The sequence below is a fragment of the Nomascus leucogenys genome, chromosome 11, assembly GCF_006542625.1.
Source record: "Nomascus leucogenys isolate Asia chromosome 11, Asia_NLE_v1, whole genome shotgun sequence".
In the NCBI taxonomy this organism is placed as follows: domain Eukaryota; kingdom Metazoa; phylum Chordata; class Mammalia; order Primates; family Hylobatidae; genus Nomascus; species Nomascus leucogenys.
Window position 1 is genome coordinate 18,667,481 of NC_044391.1, and position 22,409 is coordinate 18,689,889.

General features: G+C 39.7%; 1 protein-coding gene across 2 annotated transcripts; it reads right to left on the minus strand.

Moving 5' to 3' along the window:
* Positions 1–1,810: 1,810 nt before the first annotated feature.
* SRI (sorcin) lies at positions 1,811–22,203 on the minus strand. 2 transcript variants are annotated; one of them, XM_003252357.4, is made up of 8 exons: positions 22,136–22,203; positions 15,550–15,633; positions 13,813–13,882; positions 7,549–7,592; positions 6,645–6,792; positions 5,999–6,112; positions 5,142–5,200; positions 1,811–3,202 (listed from the first exon to the last, which is right to left on the minus strand). In XM_003252357.4, the coding sequence occupies exons 1-8, from the start codon at positions 22,139–22,141 to the stop codon at positions 3,176–3,178; spliced, it is 552 nt and encodes a 183-aa protein (XP_003252405.2). In that variant the 5' UTR covers positions 22,142–22,203; the 3' UTR covers positions 1,811–3,175. The 2 variants fall into 2 exon arrangements, with proteins under 2 accessions (XP_003252405.2, XP_003252404.2); XM_003252356.4 differs by lacking the exon at positions 22,136–22,203 and adding an exon at positions 16,634–16,756.
* Positions 22,204–22,409: the final 206 nt, after the last annotated feature.

A 22,409-nucleotide genomic window follows, 5' to 3' on the forward strand; every position in this document is an offset into this window, starting at 1 on the left:
GCAGGCATTTTACCTACCCATCATTATTCTGGCATTTGCGGGGTCCTTGCCATCCGCTCATAGGCTGCATAGGAAATAAGTAAGTTATAAGTAGTCAAGGTACTGTTTTAATGTGAGAAAAAGAGAAGGAAGTCACTGATGAAGGGTTTGTACATTTATTATGAGATTTTAAAAGTTTATGGTGATTACATATAGCTCCATTTCTTGCATTTATAATATTTTAGTCATATAATAAGTCATTTAGATGAACACTGAAACAGTAACTCGGCTGAGCCAAAGCAGTCTAGTTCACAGATGGCAGCCAGCTCATGGACTTGATGGTACCACCTGGAACATCATGCTGAAGGGGAGTCTAAACTCCAATTTGACTCAGTAGAAGCAAGAGCTTTAATTTAATATGACTGCTGTGGTGCAAATCTACACCAACTATCCCCAGGTCTCTAGCAGCCACATTCCTATGGAAGTGCACAAAATGTGTTAAAAGTACTTCATAATCATGGATCTCTTGAAACAGAAGAGTAAAGCACACATCTCCAAAATAAAATTAAATCCTAAATGAGGGTGATTTGAGGAGCTTAATTCTCCAAATAGTTGAAGTGTTCAAGCTTGAGCTCACAGCTTTACCATGCTCCAACTAGATTCTTTAAGAAAAAGTAAACAGACCAGGAAATAATTTTAAAGTAGTGGGTGAGGCTATACTAGAAGTATACAATGAATTAAACACAACCCAACATAAAATAGAAATAAGGCAACAGGAGATTTCACTTGTAATGAAGACTGGCTGTAATTAAAGGAGATGAATACATCAAATTTGTCAAGGGGAAGGAAAATTTCTAACTGCAGGGACATACTGAAAACTATGCTCCGTGCTTTTGGAAAGAATGAAAGCAGAAGGGGAGGAGATAAAGAGATTCATTTTGAGGTATCAATAATTAAAACGGAATTAACTGAATGACGTCTGATATGGTTTGGCTCTGTGTCCCCACCCATATCTCATCTCGAATTGTAATCCCCATGTGTCCAGGGAGGGACCTGTAAGCCTTACATCGAGGGAGGGAAGTGATTGGATCGTGGGGGCGGTTTCCCCCATGAAGTTCTTGTGATAGTGAGTTCTCATGAGATCTGATGGCTTTATAAGCATCTGGCACTTACCTGCTTGCATTTTTCTCTCCTGCTGCCTTGTGAAGAAGGTGCCTGCTTCGCCTCCCGCCATAATTATAAGTTTCCTGAGGCCTCCCTAGCCATGTGGAACTGTGAGTCAAACCTCTTTCCTTCATAAATTACCCAGTCTTGGGTAGTGTCTTTATAGTAGTGTGAGAACAAACTAATATAATGTCAGAGGGATGGTTTTGTATTCACCCCAAAGCCAATTCAGAACCACAATTGATGCAGCACACCTTGGGACTTGTTCAAATATGGCCCATAACCTTCAGCAAGGGCCTTCTTCTCTACTGCTTATCCTCAACCAGGAAATTACCATTTCCTTAAACTATGATTTCCTCAGAGGACCCTGGTGAGTTGAAACCAAACAGCAGGTACTAGGACACTGAAGGTGAGCTCCCTGCCTCCTAATCCTCTGAGCCCCATTTTGGCCCTTTTCTAGACAGCCCAGGCTCAAGCACAGCTTTGTGGCCTCACAGACAACATATGGAGATGCAATCTATAGTCACCGTGTAATATATAGCAGGCTGCTTCACATTCTGATATGTAACCTGGGCTAACTAACTTGCCATAGTTATATGTTAGGTTTGAATAATATATATTTTAACAATATTTTAAAAAATTAATAGTGAAATGAGGCTGAAGATGCTTAGAGAAAATGTTTTATTTTCATTAGTTGACAACTAATTGTTCAGTTGAATGGTAAGTCTCACACTGCATCCTAAAATAAGACAGATACTCTGCTGGCAATTAGAAAATAGACTAATCTCATTTTTTATCTGTTAAGCTCTCTTGATAAAAAAGGCAAACCAGGCCAGTTTTAAATTTAAGAAACATTGTTAGTGCTTCTTGTATCAACATACTTTTCATATTCAGAACTACTCCCAAGAGATAACATATTATCTCCTTTTCAAAGATGGGGAAACTGAAACTTGGCATTATCTATAATGACCAAACCACATAGTAAGAGGCACAGGCCAGCATTAGAATTCAGATCTTACTTGAAAGTGTACAGCTTAAAATTTTTTAAAAAAAATTCCTTCCATTATAAATGTAGTACCTGCTTACTGGAGAATGTTTGGAAAAGCAGTAAGAAGGGAGAAGATGAACTCATGATCCTGACTCCCAGTGGTAGCCAGATCAATGTTTTGGTACATACTTTCCAATACCCTGCTATGTATAATTTTTAAAGTGTGAATACATGGTATATCAAAATGGACGTATCAGTATTTTAAAAACTAAAATCTGATTTTAAACGGAAAGCATGTAGAAAATCTGAAAAATACTGAAATATATAAAGAAAATTAAAGTCATCTAGAATTCTATTAATCAAAAATAAGCATTGTTAATATTTTCACATATTCCCTTAGTCTTTTTCTATCAATTTTCTTTTTATATAGTTAAGCCTATAATGTACAAGATTTTTGAGGAGAGTTAACAAAGGTTTAAATAGATGACAAAAAGGGACTTGGTGACAGATAGTATTTGCCAATCAAATTATTCAATAGGTTTTGAAGGGCCTGTGCTAAACTTCTACTAAGGTGAATCCTGACATGGATTACTGGATTACCTTTTTTGTTGTTTTATTGCACCCAAGTGGGTCTATGTCATTTACCTAAGTTTTTATGTGTGGAGTATTCTTTCTAGGAGAGAAAGATAACACCTGTAGTCTGAGTAACAGTTTTTAGTGTCTCACAATGAAAAATAAATAATGTGACTTAAACATTTTGCATACTTAAATTTACATAGAGTTTTAGCAAGAAAATAAGGCATGACTGATAATGGCTCAGGAAAGTTCTAAATGGTGTAACAGACTAGATCTTATTAAAGTTCCAAAGAATTTATTATCAAAACTAAAATAAAACTTCAGTTGTACATAAAGTAATAAACTTTACAACAGCTGTTGAGAGAAAGTCACGATGTTAAGTTTACACATATTACCGAAGGCAAAGAGGACAAGCAAAGGAGAGCTCCAGTTGGAATGTCGATTACATTCATGCAGCTTCCTCTTGATTTAAACACTCATGACACACTGAATAAACTGAAAGAAAAATCAGTGTTATATGACAGACCTCAAAGCACTTAATACAGCACGGCCTATTTCTGGCAGCTTACATTGAGTTTTCTAATTTGAACGTGGGTAAAACAACCCCTACAACTTTCTAAGATATGAGTAAATGATAGATGGAAAAGTTTCCTTTTTTTAGGGAAGCAGTCTAATATAAAATCCATAGGGTTTCTCACATCAAAACTTCTTAAAGCAGATATAACTTCAATGGATAAATAATTTAAATAATTATTTGAATAATTATTTTTCCAAATAATATCTAAGACTAGAAATGGCCGTGGTCAAAGGCACTTACCACAAACACAAATAACTGGAGTTTATGCTGTTGTATCACGTGGGGATTTCTAAACTGCACAGTATTACCCCATTACTCTAATGGAACACCTTAAACAGTTTATTCCCTTAAAATCTGCTTTATTAAAATAAACTGTAGCATGCAAGTATATGTATGCACAGAAACAGAACAGCTAACCCTTCAGATACCTGAGATTAGAAATACCAGTATTTGCTGTGAAATGCTGGCTTCCTCACTAAACATAAAGCAACAGATTCTGCTCTATCAGTGTTCCCTACACTACTAAGGTATTGTACACTGCTAACCCTTGCAGCTCTATTGCAAGGTCAAGGTGATTATCCCTATTTTAGAGAAAAGGAAAATAAGGATCAGGATGTTTAGAAATCTTTTAAGTAGCCCCATCTGAAGTCAAAGCCCATGGTCTTTCTTTCCATTCCCCAGGCAGCCTCCTGATCTTTAGAAACGGCAAGGGAACTGTCAACTAAGAAGTTAACGCATGTTAAAGAGAACACACCCTTAAGCAGGTAAAATAAGCATATTCACACACACATACGTGTACTTATAACTGCAGCAGCTGCTAAACCAAAAATACATGCATTTTATATTTTGTAATGGAGAATGGAATATTCAGTGATTACAGTCATTTCAATTCTACAAATTTTTTTTTTTTTTAAATCAATGGCTGAGCAAAAACTGAAGAAACAAGTAACCAATCTCCCTAGCTTTGTTATATACATCCAGCTAATGCCATCAAAGATGGCACTTGGTTATGTTCACACTGGTTACGTGGCCTTACCCTACCCTTGTTTAGTGTGGCTGTTTAGTAAATAACTTGTTTTAGATTGTGATTTGGCTGGGAGCAGTGGCTCACACCTGTAATCCCAGCACTTTGGGAGGCCTAAGCGGACAGATCACAAGGTCAGGAGATCGAGACATCCTGGCTAACACAGTGAAACCCCGTCTCTACTAAAAATACAGGTGTGGTGACACACGCCTGTAGTCCCAGCTACTCAGGAGGCTGAGGCAGGAGAATCACTAGAACCCGGAGGCGGAGGTTGCAGTGAGCTGAGATTGCACCACTGCACTCCAACCTGGGCAACAGAGCGAGACTCTGTCTCAAAAAAAAAAAAATTGTGATTTAAGTTGGTGCCTGCCTTATGCCCTCAATGAAGAACATTAGGTATGTAAAGCTATTGAGCTGTTATCTATTCTCAATGACTGACATGATTTGTTTATAGAAGACAAACGCAGATAGTATATCTGCATAGTGTTTTTCAAGGGCATTTCTAATAGAAATCTTACAACAGCTCAGTGAAAAAGGCATTACTACTATATCTTCTTTATTCATACAGTGTCACAGCAATTAAGAAACCTGCTTAAGTGACCCAGCTAATAAATACAAGGCTGGGTCTTGAACCCACGTCTTTGAATGCAAATCAAACTATGGTCTAACTATAGTAAAGATTAATACATGAAATTCTGGATGATAACTTTCTAACTTTTGAATCCCTTATGTCTCTGGCATCCTTAAGATATTCTTAACAGCTAATTTCAAAGGGATACCCATCTGGTGTACATCTTTTTCATCTACTATATCTCTTAATTTCTAAGACTTACATCATCATATGGGAAATTCACAACACCTTGCTGAGCAGTATCCCGTCTTCGAAAGCTGTCTGTAAAACAACACAGTAAAATTTATGGCTTTTCTTTAAACGGTTTTTCTAAAATCATAAAAGTTAGTTACTTTGGCATGGAATTCACATTGCAGTAACATTTAAATTGTGCAACCAATTAACATAAAAGACCAAAGCAAAGAAGCCAACTATATAATAGTAAAAGATTTAATATGCAACAAAGTAACAGGCAGAAGCTGCCCAACTGTGTTTTTTTTTTTTAGATCTGGAGAAAATACCTTATCCAAAGTCAGTAAAAGCTGTGCAACTTCCATGGCGGAAAACACCTTACCCAAAGTCAGTAAAAGCTGTGCAACTTCCATGGCCATTACTTAATTGTGATACAAGCACAGAATTTCTAGCTTCTCAATAAAAAAAGATACTGCTTAAGAAACAGATAGAGTCCCCGATATAACAAATGGGCTGTGATCAGTTTCTCTACCATTTCGGCTCTGCCGTATAGAAATGGATTTTATTTTAATTTCACTCTTTCCAAATATTTCACATTCTAGGGAAAAATTCATTATAATCTGGTCAAAAATGCACAAGTTAGCTGATTATGCTTTAGAACATTTTAGTAAAATTTAATTGTTTATTTTAATGGCAGATTACTTACTAATCTAAAATAAATTCTGGAAAAAAAAATTATTTTGCCAGATATGCTTAATAGTAATCTGAAAAAACTACTAAAGCAAGAGAAAAATTTGGGAAGAATAAAAGTTGAGAAGCACTGAGAGATGCAATGTAATAAAAACTGTGTCTTGGCTTATGGTGATGACATGACCTTATAGAACTCACCTGTAAGAGCCCTCAGTTTGACGCAGCAGGCGATGTAGTCATCGAAGGTGATCTTTCCATTGGTGCTGTATCGTTTTGCAATTGAATTCACAGCCTGGGGACTCAACCTAAATCCTAAAAGTCATCCAGTAAAAAGGTTAAAGGATTGCAAAAGCTCATTAAAAAATAAAATAAACAAGCACTATTTTATTTTTTAAGACTGCAAACTCATATTAATTATGAACACATAATTTCTAAGAAAACAGAAACTGCCTTCAGGTAGCAATTATTTACTTATTATTTATTTATTTATTTACGAGAGGGAGTCTCACTCTGTTGCCCAGGCTGGAGTGCAGTGGTGCGATCTTGGCTCACTGCAACCTCTGCCTCCTGTGTTCAAGTGATTCTCCTGTCTCAGCCTCCCGAGTAGCTGGGATTGAAGGTGCATGCTGCCATGCCTGGCTAATGTTTTTGTATTTTAGTAGAGACGGGGTTTTACCATGTTGCCCAGGCTGGTCTTGAACTCCTGAGCTCAGGCAATCCACCTTCCTTAGCCTCCCAAAGTGCTGGGATTACAGGCGTGAGCCACTGCGCCCGGCCTAGTTTTAAAAATAAAAAACAACTAACTTCTACCAATGAATGGAGAGTTCTAGTAAGCCATACCCACCCATTGTTGTCAGGGCCTTCTGCAATTCTTGTGGATCTACTGTTCCACTCCTGTCAGTGTCAAAACTGATAAAGTGTTGTCTCCAGCCATTCAGTACAGCCCAGAGTTCTTTAAATTCATTGAAACCCATTGTGCCAGACATATCTCTCTGAACTGTAATCAAGGATTAGAGCTGTATTTTGCAATATTTTCTAAGGATTAAATGAAAGATCAAGGATAAGGGGAATTCAATATTCAATGGCTAAAAAAGTTATTGTAGATTATTCTTGGTATGATGTAAGATTAATGATTTAAAAATAGAATAAAAAGGGGCTATGGAGAAAAAGCTCAAGTGCCTATTTTTACTGTGGGGAAAAGATAACTTACATGACTTGATTATAAGGAAATAGCATTGCCATTGTGAACCACTTATAAAAAGCAGTCTTGTTACTGGAACTAGGCTGTACTTTCTGGGTGCTTCAGGCTATGCTGTTTGCCCTTCTGTCCTAACATCATCTCTGGTACTAATATTCCCTTGTTTAGTCCCCCCAGACAAATGAGGTGGGATGGAACGCACTGGATAGTCAGCACTACCTAAACTCAGTCCAACAATTGGGATGTGAAAAATCCCATCACTTGCACAGGAATCAATTTAAAGAAAAAAAAGCTGTCCTGACACTCTGGACTCTATACTTGTTCTATAATACTTTGATATTTCCTTGAATTCCTGAACAACATTCTGTTTACTAAATTTCTTTTCTTCCTTTATTCACACCAAATTCCACCCTATAATTGAAGCTAATTATTTCAGAAAGCTTTTTAGTGATCATTTATTACTTTGTGTTTATTAGATATTAATTCTAAGATGAATTCCTTTAGAATTTTAGAAAAAATTATTCTAGACAACCATCAAGGTAAAGGATACATCCAGCATTGAAACCATAAGCCGGCAAGTCTCCAGGTTAAAAGCTGTTGAATCAAGAAAAGTAGATACATATTAACACAAATCCAAAAATTCACATTATACTGGATACATTCAAATTAATTAGAAATATGATTATTTACACTTTTATTTTTACATGCTACTCAATTTACGTGTGACTAATCATATGGACCTTCAAAGTAGCCTTTTCTCCATAAAGAGGATTTTTCGCTAGGAACCCAAATTTGATTTAAATAAATTTGATAGAATTCCTTTTAAAAAGTATTACATAGGCCGGGTATGGTGGCTCACGCCTATAATCCCAGCACTTTGGGGGGCGCCAAGACAGGTGGATCACGTGAGGTCAGGAGTTTGAGACCAGCCTGGCCAACATGGCAAAAACGCATCTCTACTAAAAATACAAAAATTAGCCAGGCGTGGTGGCACACACCTGTAATCTCAGCTACTCAGGAGGTTAAGGCAGGAGAATTGCTTGCACCTGGGAGGAGGAGGTTACAGTGAGCTGAGATCATGCCACTGCACTCCAGCCTGGATGACAGGGCAAGACTCCATCTCAAAAAAAAGAAAAAAGTATTACATAGTACTGTTCATGCTTTCTTGCTTTGAAACTGTAATATAGCAAGTTCAAGTCACCATAACGAACCATAATGTATTGTATCCAACACAGTGGGTGGGAAGTCAGGGTTGCTTTGTTCCTACTCATAAATGACTATAAATTGCTGGTTTTGCTAATTTTGTGTCTGATTACTTGTTTTTCTATTTTCCCTTCAATGTCAGGTACTGAGCAGTAACCTCCTACCTCAAATAGTCTATGACCTCTTAGCTTATATATGAAACCAGATAAATATGGTTGTTAGAATTATGTGTTAAATAAGAGTACTCTAGATAAGACCCCATGACCAATTCAGTGGTGGCCACTATTCAGAAGCCTTTTTAATTTACCTACAGTTTAGGAGTGTTATGAGGGCATTCTGGTACTTCACTTATGTAACCAAACCAGAGCACACAAAATGGGTGTGGTTACTGGTAATCTAAGCATTAGGAAATTAAAAACAAATAACCTCTTACATTGTATTAATGGGAATCAATGACTGAAGAAATTGTATAGGTACAAAGAAGCTATAAGGCTAAATGGCAGAAGTGACAAGGGTCATGTGGCAAAAGCTGGTATAAATTATGCAAGTTTGTTAACACAGAACATTTTTTACAGCTCTTTCTAGCTTCATATTTTTTTCTCTGACCAAACTGAAATTAAAACACAACTGTGCTAATTACTGTAATGTCTCCCAACAGTGCAAATTATAGGTTTTACACATTTAATAGATTCCTGTGTTTGGCATATGCTTTACTGGAAATAAAAGACTAGTGACTGTGTCTATTTTGGTCCTTCAATCTCCATTTGATCCACAGATAATATTCTCTGAGGTGAGAAGAGGAGGAAGCACTTTTTACACTTTTGGGAAAGAGCTGGTAGATTCTTCATTCTGACTTTTAAGTTGTATGGAGGTATGAAGTCGCTCTAATCTGGAGCTGTAGTTCTCCATGCTGGTGCTTATCAGAATCAAAGCTTTAAAAGATTCCGATACCTGGGCTGCACCATAGAACAATTAAATCAGGAACTCTGAGTGTGGGACCCAGGTATTCGTATTTTTAAAAAGGTTTTCAGATGATTCTAGTGAGCAGCCAAGGCTGAGACCACCATTCTACTCAAAGTATGATTCCTGGACCAGCCATATTAGCATCACCCAGGAGCTTGAAGAACTGCAGAGTCTCAGCCCTTAACCTACACCAATAAAATCAGAAACTGAATTTTAGCAAATGTGCAGGTGATACATATTCATGTTAATGAAGCTGGCTCAACCTGAACCAGCATGGAAACCTGTTAGAGGTGAAATTCTCAGGGCTCACTCCAGACCTCTGAATGAGAAACTCCAGGGCAGGACCCAGCAATCTGGTTTTTGTCAGCTTTCCAGGTGATGCCAATGCTGCTCAAGTTTAAGAACTACTGCTCTGGACGGCTTGAAAACCACGGGGCAGAGCCAACTGTGTTGGGCTCATATGAAGGTATTAAAGGGGCAATGAGGCAGACAGCTTCTCTGTCTCTGTTAATGAATGGCACCCCCATCCACTCAGCAGTCACCCAAGCCAGAAACCTGGGAGCCTCCTCAATTCCCTTTCCACCAATAATCAATCACCTTCTAAACAGCTGCAGAGTCCATTTCCAGCCCCACTGGCTCTTTAGTTAGCATTTCTCTCACCTGTATGACTCCAACAGCTCCCTAATGGGCATCTCTGACTCTTGTTTTACTTCCATGTCCCCCAATTTGTTAGTCTTTACCCTACAGTCAGGGGTGGTATGTGCTCTCCTATGTAAAACCCAGTATCAGTGATCTACTGTTCTCAGGATAAAGTCCAAGCACCTTAACTGGCATATAAGGTAACACACTTATTTTGCCAGTCAGGCTCATCTCTTACGCTTGTTCAACCCCATACACTATCTTCATGGAGAATTTTTCAGTTTCTTGACTGAACCATGCAATTTCTGGGTCTTCTGCACATGCTGTTCTAACAGCCTAGGACACAACTTCCCCATCCCACTCACTTCATGGTCGGCCTCATTTTTGCTGGACTTTCACTTCTGCTCAGCATAGGTATCAATTCTGCAAGGAAAACTTTCCTGACTCCTGTCTGGGTTATGTGCCCATCCTATGTGATTCCACAGCCTCTCTCCTTACTTATCCCAGTGCTTTTCCCAACACCCAGGCAGTGATTGTGGCTACAGAGCCAGCACCTAGCTCATAGGAAGTATTCACTAAAAATGCACTGGTATGGTTGGATGGCACCAAATTCTCACCCCCATGCAAGAAGCTGCAGAGCCCTGCACTTTATATGTACAACCCTCTTAGATCATCTAAGAAGGAATGCTTTTGAATAAAATTTTCTGATCTTTACTAATGCTCAAAAATTAATGTATAATCTTAAATCAAAATGCCAATGACGCTACAGGGCTATAATTTTTCTGACTTAGAAAATTTTCCATATTCATTAACTCAACAGCCACTGTTAAGTACTTATTATGTTCAGGGCTCAGGGTAACAGGAACTTGGGAGATAAAATTGTGAAACTGCATACTGTCCTAGCTGACAGTCTAAGAAAAGATAAGTCACATACACATACAACCCTAATCATGGTGGAGTGCTGAATTATAATGGAAGGGCCAGAAAGTACCAGAAGGGATTGAGAAGTGAGAGGCTCTTTTCCAGTAAGAGAATCAAGAAAGACTTCATTGAAGACACAGAATTTAAGCCAAGCCTTGAATGACAAGAATGATGGGGGCATTTGGTGACAGCTAAGGACCAGCATAAGCAAACAGAGAAGTGGAAGGCCCAGGACAGGCAAAGCGTAAGTGAATGGCTCAATATGACTTTCAAAGAGTACAAAAGGAGTGGGAGAAAATATGTTTGGTCAGGGGAGGGTGCATTACAGAGGACATTGAATTCCTTCTAAGCTGTTAGTAAAGACTGAGGAGGAGAGGGACAGATCAGGAAGATCAGGAATCTGGTCCTCTTTTGTGAGAAGGATCTGAAAGGGCAGTGAGATGGCAGTGAACAAAAGTGAATGAACAAAAAATACACCATTCTAGACAGTTCCAATGAACTAGAACGCTGACGTCCAATACGTTTTGGTAAGGAAAACTCTTTCTCAATTTTGTTAAGAGTATAACTTTTATTAGTGTTAATTCTATTTTAATTAAATATTTAAAATTAAAATTATAAGTATTATAGTTACATAAACGTAACTACATATAATTATAACTAAATTATAATTAAAATTATTCAACATTTTGAAATAAATTAATTTAAATTAAATAATGTTAATTTTAATAATTTCCAAAGAATCTCTGCTGTAATTTACCTTTACTCTTTTTCTTCTCTTCTGTTCATTCTACTAGAATGCCTCAAACATCTTTTCTTCTCACAGAAACATACAATATAATGGACCTAGAAGGAAAGCCCTACCTCCAGCTGTTTCTCTCAACCTTACCACAGACGAACAACTAAATTCAGGAAAAAAGAGAAGCTGAATTACAATCTTACTGACTGGAACACAACTTCTCTCACCAACTCCACCTCTAGGTATGACTGCTTCCTTTTAAACTGGTTAAGAAGGGCCCATAGGCTCTGAACTGGAGTATCCCACCTGCCCATCCAATTTGGATCTGTGCTTTTTGGTTCGGAAGCTGGGTTTAAAAGACTAATGGCCATATAATATCTGTATTACAAAACCCTGACACCTCATATGGAGGATGGTTCTGTGGTTCAGTATAGCCACCAGAGAGTAGGCAAAGGATTCAATCACATAGTCCCCATGACTCAGGAAATGCTTTCTCTTTAATGCGTTGATCTAAGGCCATCACTAAATGTGGCTTTCTCAATGAAATTTTAAAAGGACTGCTCTCTAAGAATATATAACCCATTTTGTTAGTCAGATTCTAAAATCTGCCACACCTCATCTACTGAAAGGATGTAGAATAACAGGACATGCTGTGATCTCACCGCACTTTGGTAAACCCTGCTAATAAGCAGGCCTACCTTGTTTACCAGCTCAATTGCATAACAATTAACAATTTAAATGTACTGCCTACACAGTAAAGAAAAACATCCCCTAAGCCAAAACGTGCTTATTTTGTTTAGGACTACATTAAATAACAGGAACTTGAAAGGTTCTTTGTTTGTATTAATTCCTCCAATTAGGAAAGAGTAATACGATACTAAAGTCACACAAAACAAAGGATGATGAAAACAAATGCAAAGGGTTCAAAGACAGCCATCTAATACATGCCATGTCAAATAGTTTAAAAAAAAGGCCACTATAAATTCACAAGTGTGAATTCTAGTTTGAACATTTTAATCCACAGCTAACCATGAAATTGGGTCTTCAATTCCATGTTTTGTCTCAATTAACAACTGGCAAAGAAGTTGGCAGGTAATGTATTTGAACTAAGACATTATTCTCTACCCTGGAAATCTATCATGTTCAAGATCTAATTTCAAGACGAACCACTTCATGTGTGTTGGATGACGAGAAGCCCCCATTTGGGATGCAGCAATTTTTTGGATTTTTTGAGACAGGCTGTCACCCAGGCTGGAGTGCAGTGGCACAATCTTGGCTCACTCCAACCTCCGCCTCCTGGGCTCGTATAATCCTACCACCTCAGCCTCCTGAGTAGCTGGGACCACAGGTACATGCCACGATGCCTGGCTAATTTTTAAATTTTTTGCAGAGACAAGGTCTCACTATGTTGCCCAGGCTAGTCTTGAACTCCTGGGCTCAAGCAATCCTCCCACCTCAGCCTCCTAAAGTGCTGAGATTACAGGTGTGAGCCACTGTGCCCTGCCAGGGATGGGGCATCTTTGCAATATTTCACTACTCTCAGCTCATGGCAGAGTGCTCAAAAGGCAGGGGTAGGGCGAGGGCTGAATTATGGAGCAGCAGGTCCAGTAAGTAGAAAGGGCACTTCCCACTTAGCCTGAATACATTCTATGAAGTAGAAGAGGAAAGACCTGAGGGATGTCATGGCAACCACTTATGTTAGCAAGAGCATGCCCAAAGCTCAAGAGACCAGGAGTGCAGGATAGGCCACTCAGGGACCAGGGGAGCAGGAGCAGCCACTCAATGCCTTAAGTGCCACCAGGTCAGGGCAGAGTAGGCTCTTGGCAAGTAACAGTAAATGTCAGTTCCTAATGTCAGTTAATGACACCTAACCTGGCAGATTCCATTTCAGCACCCTACCTTGTCCTCTGTGAAGGAGGCCACCCAAACTGTCTCACTGGTTCTAGGTACACAAAATCCAAATCTGAGAAATCCACTAGATTGGCAGGTAGGATGGAATAATTTATTATTATTATTATTTTAGAGATGAGGTCTTGCTCTGTTGCTCAGGCTGGAGTGCAGTGGTACAATCATAGATTACTGCAGCCAAAATCTCTTGGCTTCAAGCAATCCTCCCGCCTGGGCCTCTGAAGTACTGGGATTACAGGTGTTGAGCCACTGTGCCCAGCCTGGAGTGATTTAAAAACTGTTTTCAAATCAACATTTTGAAATAGTACTGTATTTTAGCTTTTGGAATTCTAAACTTTGCTAGATCAGACAAGCTCAGTTTTCTTGAAGGCTGTAATCACAAGTAACAGCTAAGATAGGAAACACCAAAGTACATTTGGACAAACTTTGGGACTGTCAACTTACGTTTGTATCCTCCAGCAATGCCAGACTGTGTCAGACATCTCTGCAATTCATCAGCATCTATCTGCCCATCCTTTTGAAAAAAAATTAGAGGAATCATAATAGTGATTTGTACTTTCGAGTTATTTGTTTACCTTCAGCATTCAATGAAGCAATAACAACAAAGAAAATCAGTATCATCATGCCATCATGCATGACTTTTTATTAAAAGGAATGCCTTCCAAAAGTGGGCATTCTTTTCCTTAACCCACTTCCAAAAGTAATTTAATGATGAAAGAAAGAGTCTGTCTTGGCAACTACTCTTCTCTCAATCTGAGCTAGGAAACTGCTACAGCTAAACATTTTTAAATAATTTTTTTTTGAGGGGGGTGGAGAGAGCAAGGTACACACCAGACATCAGTAAATAGAAGGCTTGGTTCAAACAGGAAAAGGCCTCCTTGGTCACTTTTTCTTATGATATAATGAATCATTTTCTTCAGAGCACAAATACATCTGGAAGATTCACATTAGGTTCCCAGTGCCCATTCACTGGCTGAACTGGGAAAGAACTAGATATATGTGGTTTTTAGGGACTTTAAAATAAAATACCTGAATCCTCAAGTCACTGGGTATTATAAGTTATAAATGAGGAGCAAGATCAGCAATTTGAAAGACAATGGGTATGCTGAATACAGGCCAGGGCTGCTGAAAGCTAAGCAGGTGGGGTCACTTACATGCTGGAGGTACTGGCAATCTAAGAATGCTAGTCTTGAGGTTTGCCATGTCTTGTGGTTTCAAAGATACGGATCATTAACAGATTAGTAGATACTTAAGGGGAAGGTCTTCCAGTTTTAGACTATATTTTCCATTCAATTTCTTAAGCTGTATTTCTTACAGTACTACCTTAAAAAGTGGTCTTAGGTTTTTTATCCTATAATATTCTACAGTTTTCACATTAAGATTCTGCTATTTCTAGCTTTTGGTCAAAACAAGACTAGGTTGAATTCCTAAGAACAAACATCCCCTCTGGACATGTCTGGGTTATACCAACAGTATATTTACTGTACACAGTGACCTCATGAGCTAGGGAAATGTCCTCTCTCAATGTAAGATAGCACCTGTCAATGTAAGATAGCACCTGTCATACAACTCAGAATGCAGACAAGTGAAAGGTCTTGGGGAGCTGACCTTAACTGCTTCTCTGGGTCAACAGGCCACAACACCTAATAAGGACATGGAGGGGCTGACCTAGTAACAGCATCTGCATCAAAGAGAAACTACATTGTTCACAAGATTAACTTCCTGATACTAAGAAGGGAACAGTAACTTCCTTATTTAGAAGCTGGTGGGTTTTTACCATATTTCCTAAGGAGGTGAATGATTAGCAATCAAGTTCAACCCAAAGAAAGTGCCATTAGAATCGAGCTATGTAATTACTAATATATGTCTTTAAGTTGTACAAACAAGGGTTTATATTTACCAGATCTTGAATTTCTTCGCTTGAAACCATCCTGGACCCTTTAATTCAACCACAAGTTTGGTTTCGAACTGAACTCACATAAATACGAGTAACACTTTGTCCTAATTTATTCTGAACATTCAGAAATAAAAAACTAAAATAAGAAACAAAGAACTTTTTTTTCTTTTGCAGAAGCAAAGGGACTCAGTACCAGAGGAAGTTCGCTTTTCTGGGTCACTATATAAAAAGCTACCACAAATGCAAACAATAACGGCTCTTTAATATTAAAGGGAAAAGCTAACCTGTCCAGCTACAGCAGCAAAGTAACCATACAGCGGATCCTGAGTTTGTCCGGGAAACGCAGGCCCTCCGGGAGCCCCTCCATACTGTGAAACAGGAAACACATACACGTCATTCTGCCGAATCAAGTTTTCTTCTTTCACCACTGAGGGCTTTTGTGCAAGGCCAGACAACTGCCCGCCTGCCCGCCCTTCACGAGGCTCACCTCCCCACCACTGGGCACACTCTGCCAACACTCCACCCCTCTCGTCCATTCACACCCCGTAATTTAAAAACTGGCGACTTCGACCATAAAGAGTTGCTGTGAAAGTGATGTCTACATATTTAAAGCAACTTTTAAAATCCCTATTAACCTGAAGGTTACAGAGGTGAGTGCAAACTAGGTAAGCCAATGAATGGCAGGGCTTCGAATTCTCCTTTTGTTGTTACAGCATTTATGGTATTTTAAGAGCGTTTTATGAACGATGGAAGGCTGGAGTTGGAAACATTCTGAGACGGGTGTAGCCTAGGGAAGAGTAAGGTGTCTGGCCGGGCTGTAGTCTCGTGGGTGGCGAGGGAACATTGCCTGTCTCGGAAACAGTTCCCAAGACAACGCGCATCCCAGACGCCCGGCGAGGCTGCCTTCCTACAGGTCTTTTACTTCAGCAGGTTTTCCCTTTTTTTCCGTCCCCCTTCTCTTTTTTTTTTTTTTTTTAAGGGAGGAAGGTATATCATTCTAGAATAAAATGACTGTTGTTGCTTTGGGAGGCAACCAAGAGGGCGGGGGTGGGGTGGGGGTCAGCCAACACCCAATTAACACGATTTCACGCCGCGTATCCGAGAAGCCGCAGGGTGGGCTTCTAGGGTCCCAGTCCACCCTCACCTTGGCCCCGCAGAGCCATCCAGGATAAGGGACGGGGGAAACGAGGGGAGAGGCCGAATCGCAGGGGCCTAGGGCGAGGCCGCGAGCGCAGGGAGAAGCTGAGGGCGGAAGGAGCCCGGGCAGCCGCCCTGCAGCGCCTCACTCCGCTGGCCGCAGCATCTCCAAGGTGGCCTCTTAGCGCCTCGGAGCTGCCTGGGCCGCGATTCCGCGCAGTCAGCACTTACCCCGCCTGGGTAGTACCCGCCGCCGGCGCCAGGATGCCCCGGGTACGCCATGCTGCAGAATGCGCCGCCGCCGCCCTCGCCCTGTGCGCCAGGCCTCTCCGCCGCCTGCCCCGCCCCGCCCTGCTGCGAGGGGGCCGCCCCAGAGCGCACCACGCGGGCGTGGGGGACGCGCTCCGCAGCGGTCTCCAGCTCTTGCCTGTGCGCGCGGCCGTGGCTCCCCTGCCTGCGCGCTTCTTCGTATCTTTGCCATTACGGTGCTAATGCAGTGCACGATTGAAGGTCCAGTGGTGGCCTACGACCTGCGAGGCAATTCACACCAGGGACTTTCCTCCCTCCAAAACTAATGGCACATTCCAACACCAGTACAGCACCCCAGGAATTCTTTTTTTTTTTTTCCTTCGGACTTGGCTATTATCTGGCACATTTCTTATTATAAACAACTTTATTGGACAGGACGGAGCTACTATAAGCGGAGCGCACCATCGCGAGGCAGGGGTTTGGATGCGTTAGGGTAAGCCTTAGGTGCCAATGGGTAAAGGAGTCGTTGAAAGATGGAAATACGAAAGCGCCCTTGGAAAATAAGAATTAACTTGACGAACTGTGTGCAAGGGAGAGTTTGGCCTGTTGTTGGTTGCAAAGTTCGTTGAACGACAACGGCGTATTTCCTTCCTAGGGGACAATTCCTTGCCTGTTTAAGCTGAGCGTGGCTCGTGTCCTGAGTAGGACAGAGGGCATTTTCCGGGCAGGACAGCCTCACCCAGATCGTTCTTAGGAAAATGAATTGTTTGAATTATCTGGATGATTCAGATAAAGCAATCCATTTCCCTAAAATTATTCAGCTACTTTTTATATAAGAAAAGTTTAGAACAAACTAATAGTGTGCTAGTAAGTATTCAGGAAGATAAGAGATAGGAACTTCGATGTAGGTTATTCTTCTTTACTTCATACATTTTTCTATCTCCCAGTTGAATAGTCCAAAGCAATTCAAGCGTGAGCTTTTTGTTTTGTTTTGTTTTGTGTAATTTCAATGACAGAAAATTGCTTGCCCTTCACTGTTAAGGACTAGACTTAATGATTTCCTGAATTTTAACATATTGAGAAACGCATTAATAAGCAAGATTCACAGTATTTGTTGTGGAGGTTGCACGGAAACATTTAAAGGGTCATCAACATTTCACAAATATTGGAGGACCCGCCAATGTGGTACTGTGCTTTTTCGCTGTGGTGGACGGGCTTCCGCCATTCTAAATTCATGGGTTATTGTCCTCATTCGGTTCATTGTTTTTCTCTTGTGTGTAACTTCCCTCACAAGCCCTTTTGAAAACAAAAGTCCGAATTGTGAGAAAAATTCTAATAGTCCCTGTAGTGGCATAGCAAAGACACTGCATGTTGCCTGTTTTGTGTTTGATTCAGGAAGCAGGTTACTGTTTTCAATCATCAAGGTAGCAATCAAGGTAGATGAGACATCTAATGAGTCCCCTGGTCTCTCTTTGGAAGCCTGTTTATTCAGAAAGAGGTAACCGACTACAAGGAATAGATGTCAGGGCTGAACTCAATGTTGAGTACAAGCTCAAGACTCAAGTTTGAAAGAAGTATAAAGCATATAAAATATTTTTAAGTACTGCAGAATTAGCTTCGTGGATAAACGGCTATACGAATTGATATATCAGTTGTCCTTAGACATCTTCCTACTGCTTTACTGCTAAAGAATTGAATTTTAATGGAGTGTTGCAAATTCAATTCTTACAATTATTGCTAACAAATTGGTCAGCTGCTAATACTTTAATTTGCGGGAAAAAATTGTGGCAACTTATAATAACATCAGACATACATATAATAATAAAAATATGCCAGATCCTCGTCGCATTTTACTTATTTGCTTAATCTTAATAAAAACGCATGGGATAGGTACTATTGTCATTCCCATTATACAGTTGAGGAAGGGGAAGGAACAGAACAGAGCTGAGCTGTGCTGCCAAGCCATCTGACTCCAGACTCTGTGCTCTACACCCAGGGGCAGGTAAAGGGCCAGGTAGGAAATATTTTAGGCCTGTGGGCCATACAGTCTCTGTATGAGAGAGTCTACATACATAGTGGTATGTAGACTATGTAGTCATAGTGGTATGGCCAAATACCACTCAACTGTGCTGTGTAGGCCACAAGTATCCATAGACAATAGATAAATGAATGGATGTCACTGAGTTCCAATGCAACTTTATTTATAGACACTGAAATTTGAATTTTGTATGACATGAAATATTATGCTTAATTTTATTTTTCCAACCATTTAAAAATGTAAATATTATTCTGAGCTCTTGGGTGTACAGAAATAGGAGGTGGGTCAGATTTGGCCTTTGGGCAGTAGTTTACCAACAGCTGCTGGAAGCCCCTCCAGAATGCGGACTTATGACTCTGGGAGTTTAGCACTTTAGCAAATGATTTGCTGACTGTAAGATAAAGCCTATGAGTAGAATACAGTAATTTGTCGGAACGGTTTACTAAGTCCTAAAAAAAAGACTGTAGGAGGGTTGTGACAACAGCATGGGTTAGGGAGAGAACTATGTGAGGTTTATAGATAGGATGTGGGTCATGGTTATTTTGGGAAGTCATTGGAATTACAGAAACCTTTCTGATCATATACTCCAATCCTGCTGTTTTACAGAAGAAAAGACCAAGGCTGAGAGATGGCAAATATCTGGCCCCAGCTCTTGAAGGGCAGACCTAGCCAGATGTAAATATTTCACCCTTCCAAATTAAAGCTGTGACAGTAGCTAAACATGCTCTCAGAGAGAATCCCATTCTTTTGTGGTACACCTTCCCCAATTATGTTTTCAAGACAAAAGGCAGTGTGGACACTTTCTTATTCCTGGAGAAAAGTTAATATAAAGATCTACATATAGTATCCAGCCTGGACTTCTTCACTCAGATAAGTGGTGAAAGAAATGGTGTAACTAAATAACTGTAGTTATTTCACCATACCCTGCAGCTGAATTAACCATAGGTCTTCACTTTTTAGGAAGAAATGAGCAATGACATTTGCCAATTCAAAGTTTCAGTTTTTGTTTAGTTCTGATCTGGGCATGGCACCTCATGATTTAAAGACCTCTGCCTTAGGGAGAAACTCAGATCTCCAAATGTAAGTGGAAATGAGCATTTGATAACAACATAGGTAACCAATTAATAGTATCTCCACTTTCTTAAGATTGTTGGGAAAGAGAGCGAAGCCTATGATGTTCATTTGGGAATAAAAGCCACCGTTTTTCTTGAACTGTCCAGAGTAAGAGCTCAGTTAATCATGCTATTATGTAATTTTTTCAAGGGATAGAAAACTTCCACTATTGATGTTTTAGTGCTTGCATGTAGAGTTTAACTGGTCCCTGGCATATTGTAGATGGTAATGAATCATCAACCACAGCTCTTCAAACAACTTCTGCTACAATAGAAATGTTTGATATCTATGCCACACAATAACTAATCACATATGGCTATTGAGCCTGTGAAATGAGGAACTAAAATTTTAATTTAGTTTAATTTAAAATGGAATAGCTGTGTGGCTAGTGCTACCCTCTTGAACAGAGCAGGGACCCTTTCATCTGTGTTGGCTTCCTCCTCCCTGGGACTCAGAGAAAGCAAACTCATTCTACTTGCCTGGAATAGGCATGATAAGCAATATATATCAGTTATTAACAAAACACAGCAAGGGCAGTCATCAGCTCTGTGACAAATGTTCCCATGTTCCTGTTCCTACAGAATAGATTCTTACTGACCTGTTCCTTCCCTTAATGAAGCTCTGAGCTAGAGCTGATGATCAAGATTAACCAGGAAGCTGATGTTGGAGGAATTTATTATGGCTAAATATATATGCCTATATACATATATGTGTATGTATGTATATTGGTGTACATATGTAAATATATGTGTGTATTTTTACAAACACACACACACTTTATATATATACTTTCTTATCATTTGGGCTGTCAAAAATGACCTTCCAAAGATGAGTTCCCCATCACTAGAAGTGATCAAGAAGAGGCTGTCAGTGATGCTAAAGGGCGGGTTTGTACTTTGAGTAGGGGCCTGGATGAGATACTGCTCTATAGACTACAAAGTATTTTCTGATGGCCTACTTAAACTTTACCCAGCCATTCCACTTAGATTATTCCTACTTTACAAGATGAAGAAACTGAGTCTCTGACTTGCCGAAGGTTACCAGACTAATAGCAATTCCAGTATTAATTGCTCATCTTGTCACTTCAGATCTTTTCTCAACCTCACACTGTTCTCTCAGGACTCTTCCTTTTAAGATTATGCAATTTCTATTGGATCGAGAATTTGGAGACATTGTTTTTTATTTTCCTGAATGGAATGTGTTTCAGAAATCAGAATATTAAATTTAAAGCAATTATCTAAAATAATGTACATCTAGGTAATGCTATTACTATCAATGATGAGTTAATTTTAGTGCAGATAATTATTTTTTGATGAGCAAGATGTAAATATGCATGGCTAAAGGGGTAGCTAAAGGGAGGTCAAGAAATGAATGCAAGAGCTGGCTGTAATTAGTTTTTGTCTGAGGCTTGTACTGATTATTAAGTCTCTACAACTTTTACTTGTGACCATTACCATGTCTGGGACCACATAGAAAGCAGAATATTGAATACTGGACCTGTATGCTCAGGTAGAAAATCACCTGTGTTCAGCACCAGTGTTCTCTTAGGATGACTCTTCCTAAGAACATTGGATTAGTATATTATGGGGGTGTTCATTTAAAAGCTAATTTTTGCAACCTAGGTCTATTTTTTCATAAAGGTCACTTTATGACTGGTTCTCAGGCAAGCCCTCAAAAATTCTTTAAAGCCTTCAGTGTTCTCCTAAAGAGAAGCAGTCCTGGAGCCAGAGTAGAGCAGGGTAGGGACCCAAGAGCACCTAGGGCTTGGTTATTGCCCATCCCCATTCCCATCTCAGTCCCTCTATCCAGCCAATCCTGATGTCGCAAAGTTTACACAGAACCAGAGATACATAGAGAAGCCAGACTTGTGGAGAAAGGAGGGGAAGATAATACAATCTCCATCTGTTCAATAAGCATGGGAGAGGAGGGAATTTGGGAAGAAAAATTCCAAATTATTCGTATTGCAGCTCTGGGGAAGGAAGAATGACTATTCTTGAGTCCTAGGTGCCTAGGTGCAGTAGATATTTCCAGAAAGCCAAAATTTCATGAAGCTTATCTATAAGGCAGCTACATGTAAATTGGGAGCTTCTTAATTAAAATAAGATATCTCTTACTTTATATAATTATTTTTCAGTAGTTACTTGCCTCTTTTCCATAGCTGGGAAATCAGTGGCAAAGCTGAGAAAGGAACCTGGATTAATTGATTCTCAGCTTGAAAACCCATGGGTCAGTAGAACTACAAAGATTAGGAACTTTCTTATTCCTGATTAGTGGAATTAGAACACTGGAGCTGCATGGAATAGTCTAATATTATATACATATCATTTACTTGCCTGCATCTTGAGTTGAAGTCTTATAGGTAGAAGCTAGTGATCCTTAGAGGACTGCCTTCTTGCAGGGTGGCCAAATAGAAGAATCAAGAAGTAGAAACTGTAATAGCAGATGAATCACATTGCCCTCTTGACCTCTGGAAATCAGTAACCAACTATAAACATACTCAACAGTGTAGGCAGGTTTCCAATTGGCCCTATAGAAGCCCTCTATGAAATATGTTTATTTCATTGTTAGAAAGAATGACCTATCTAAGGCAGCTAGGAACCAGTAACA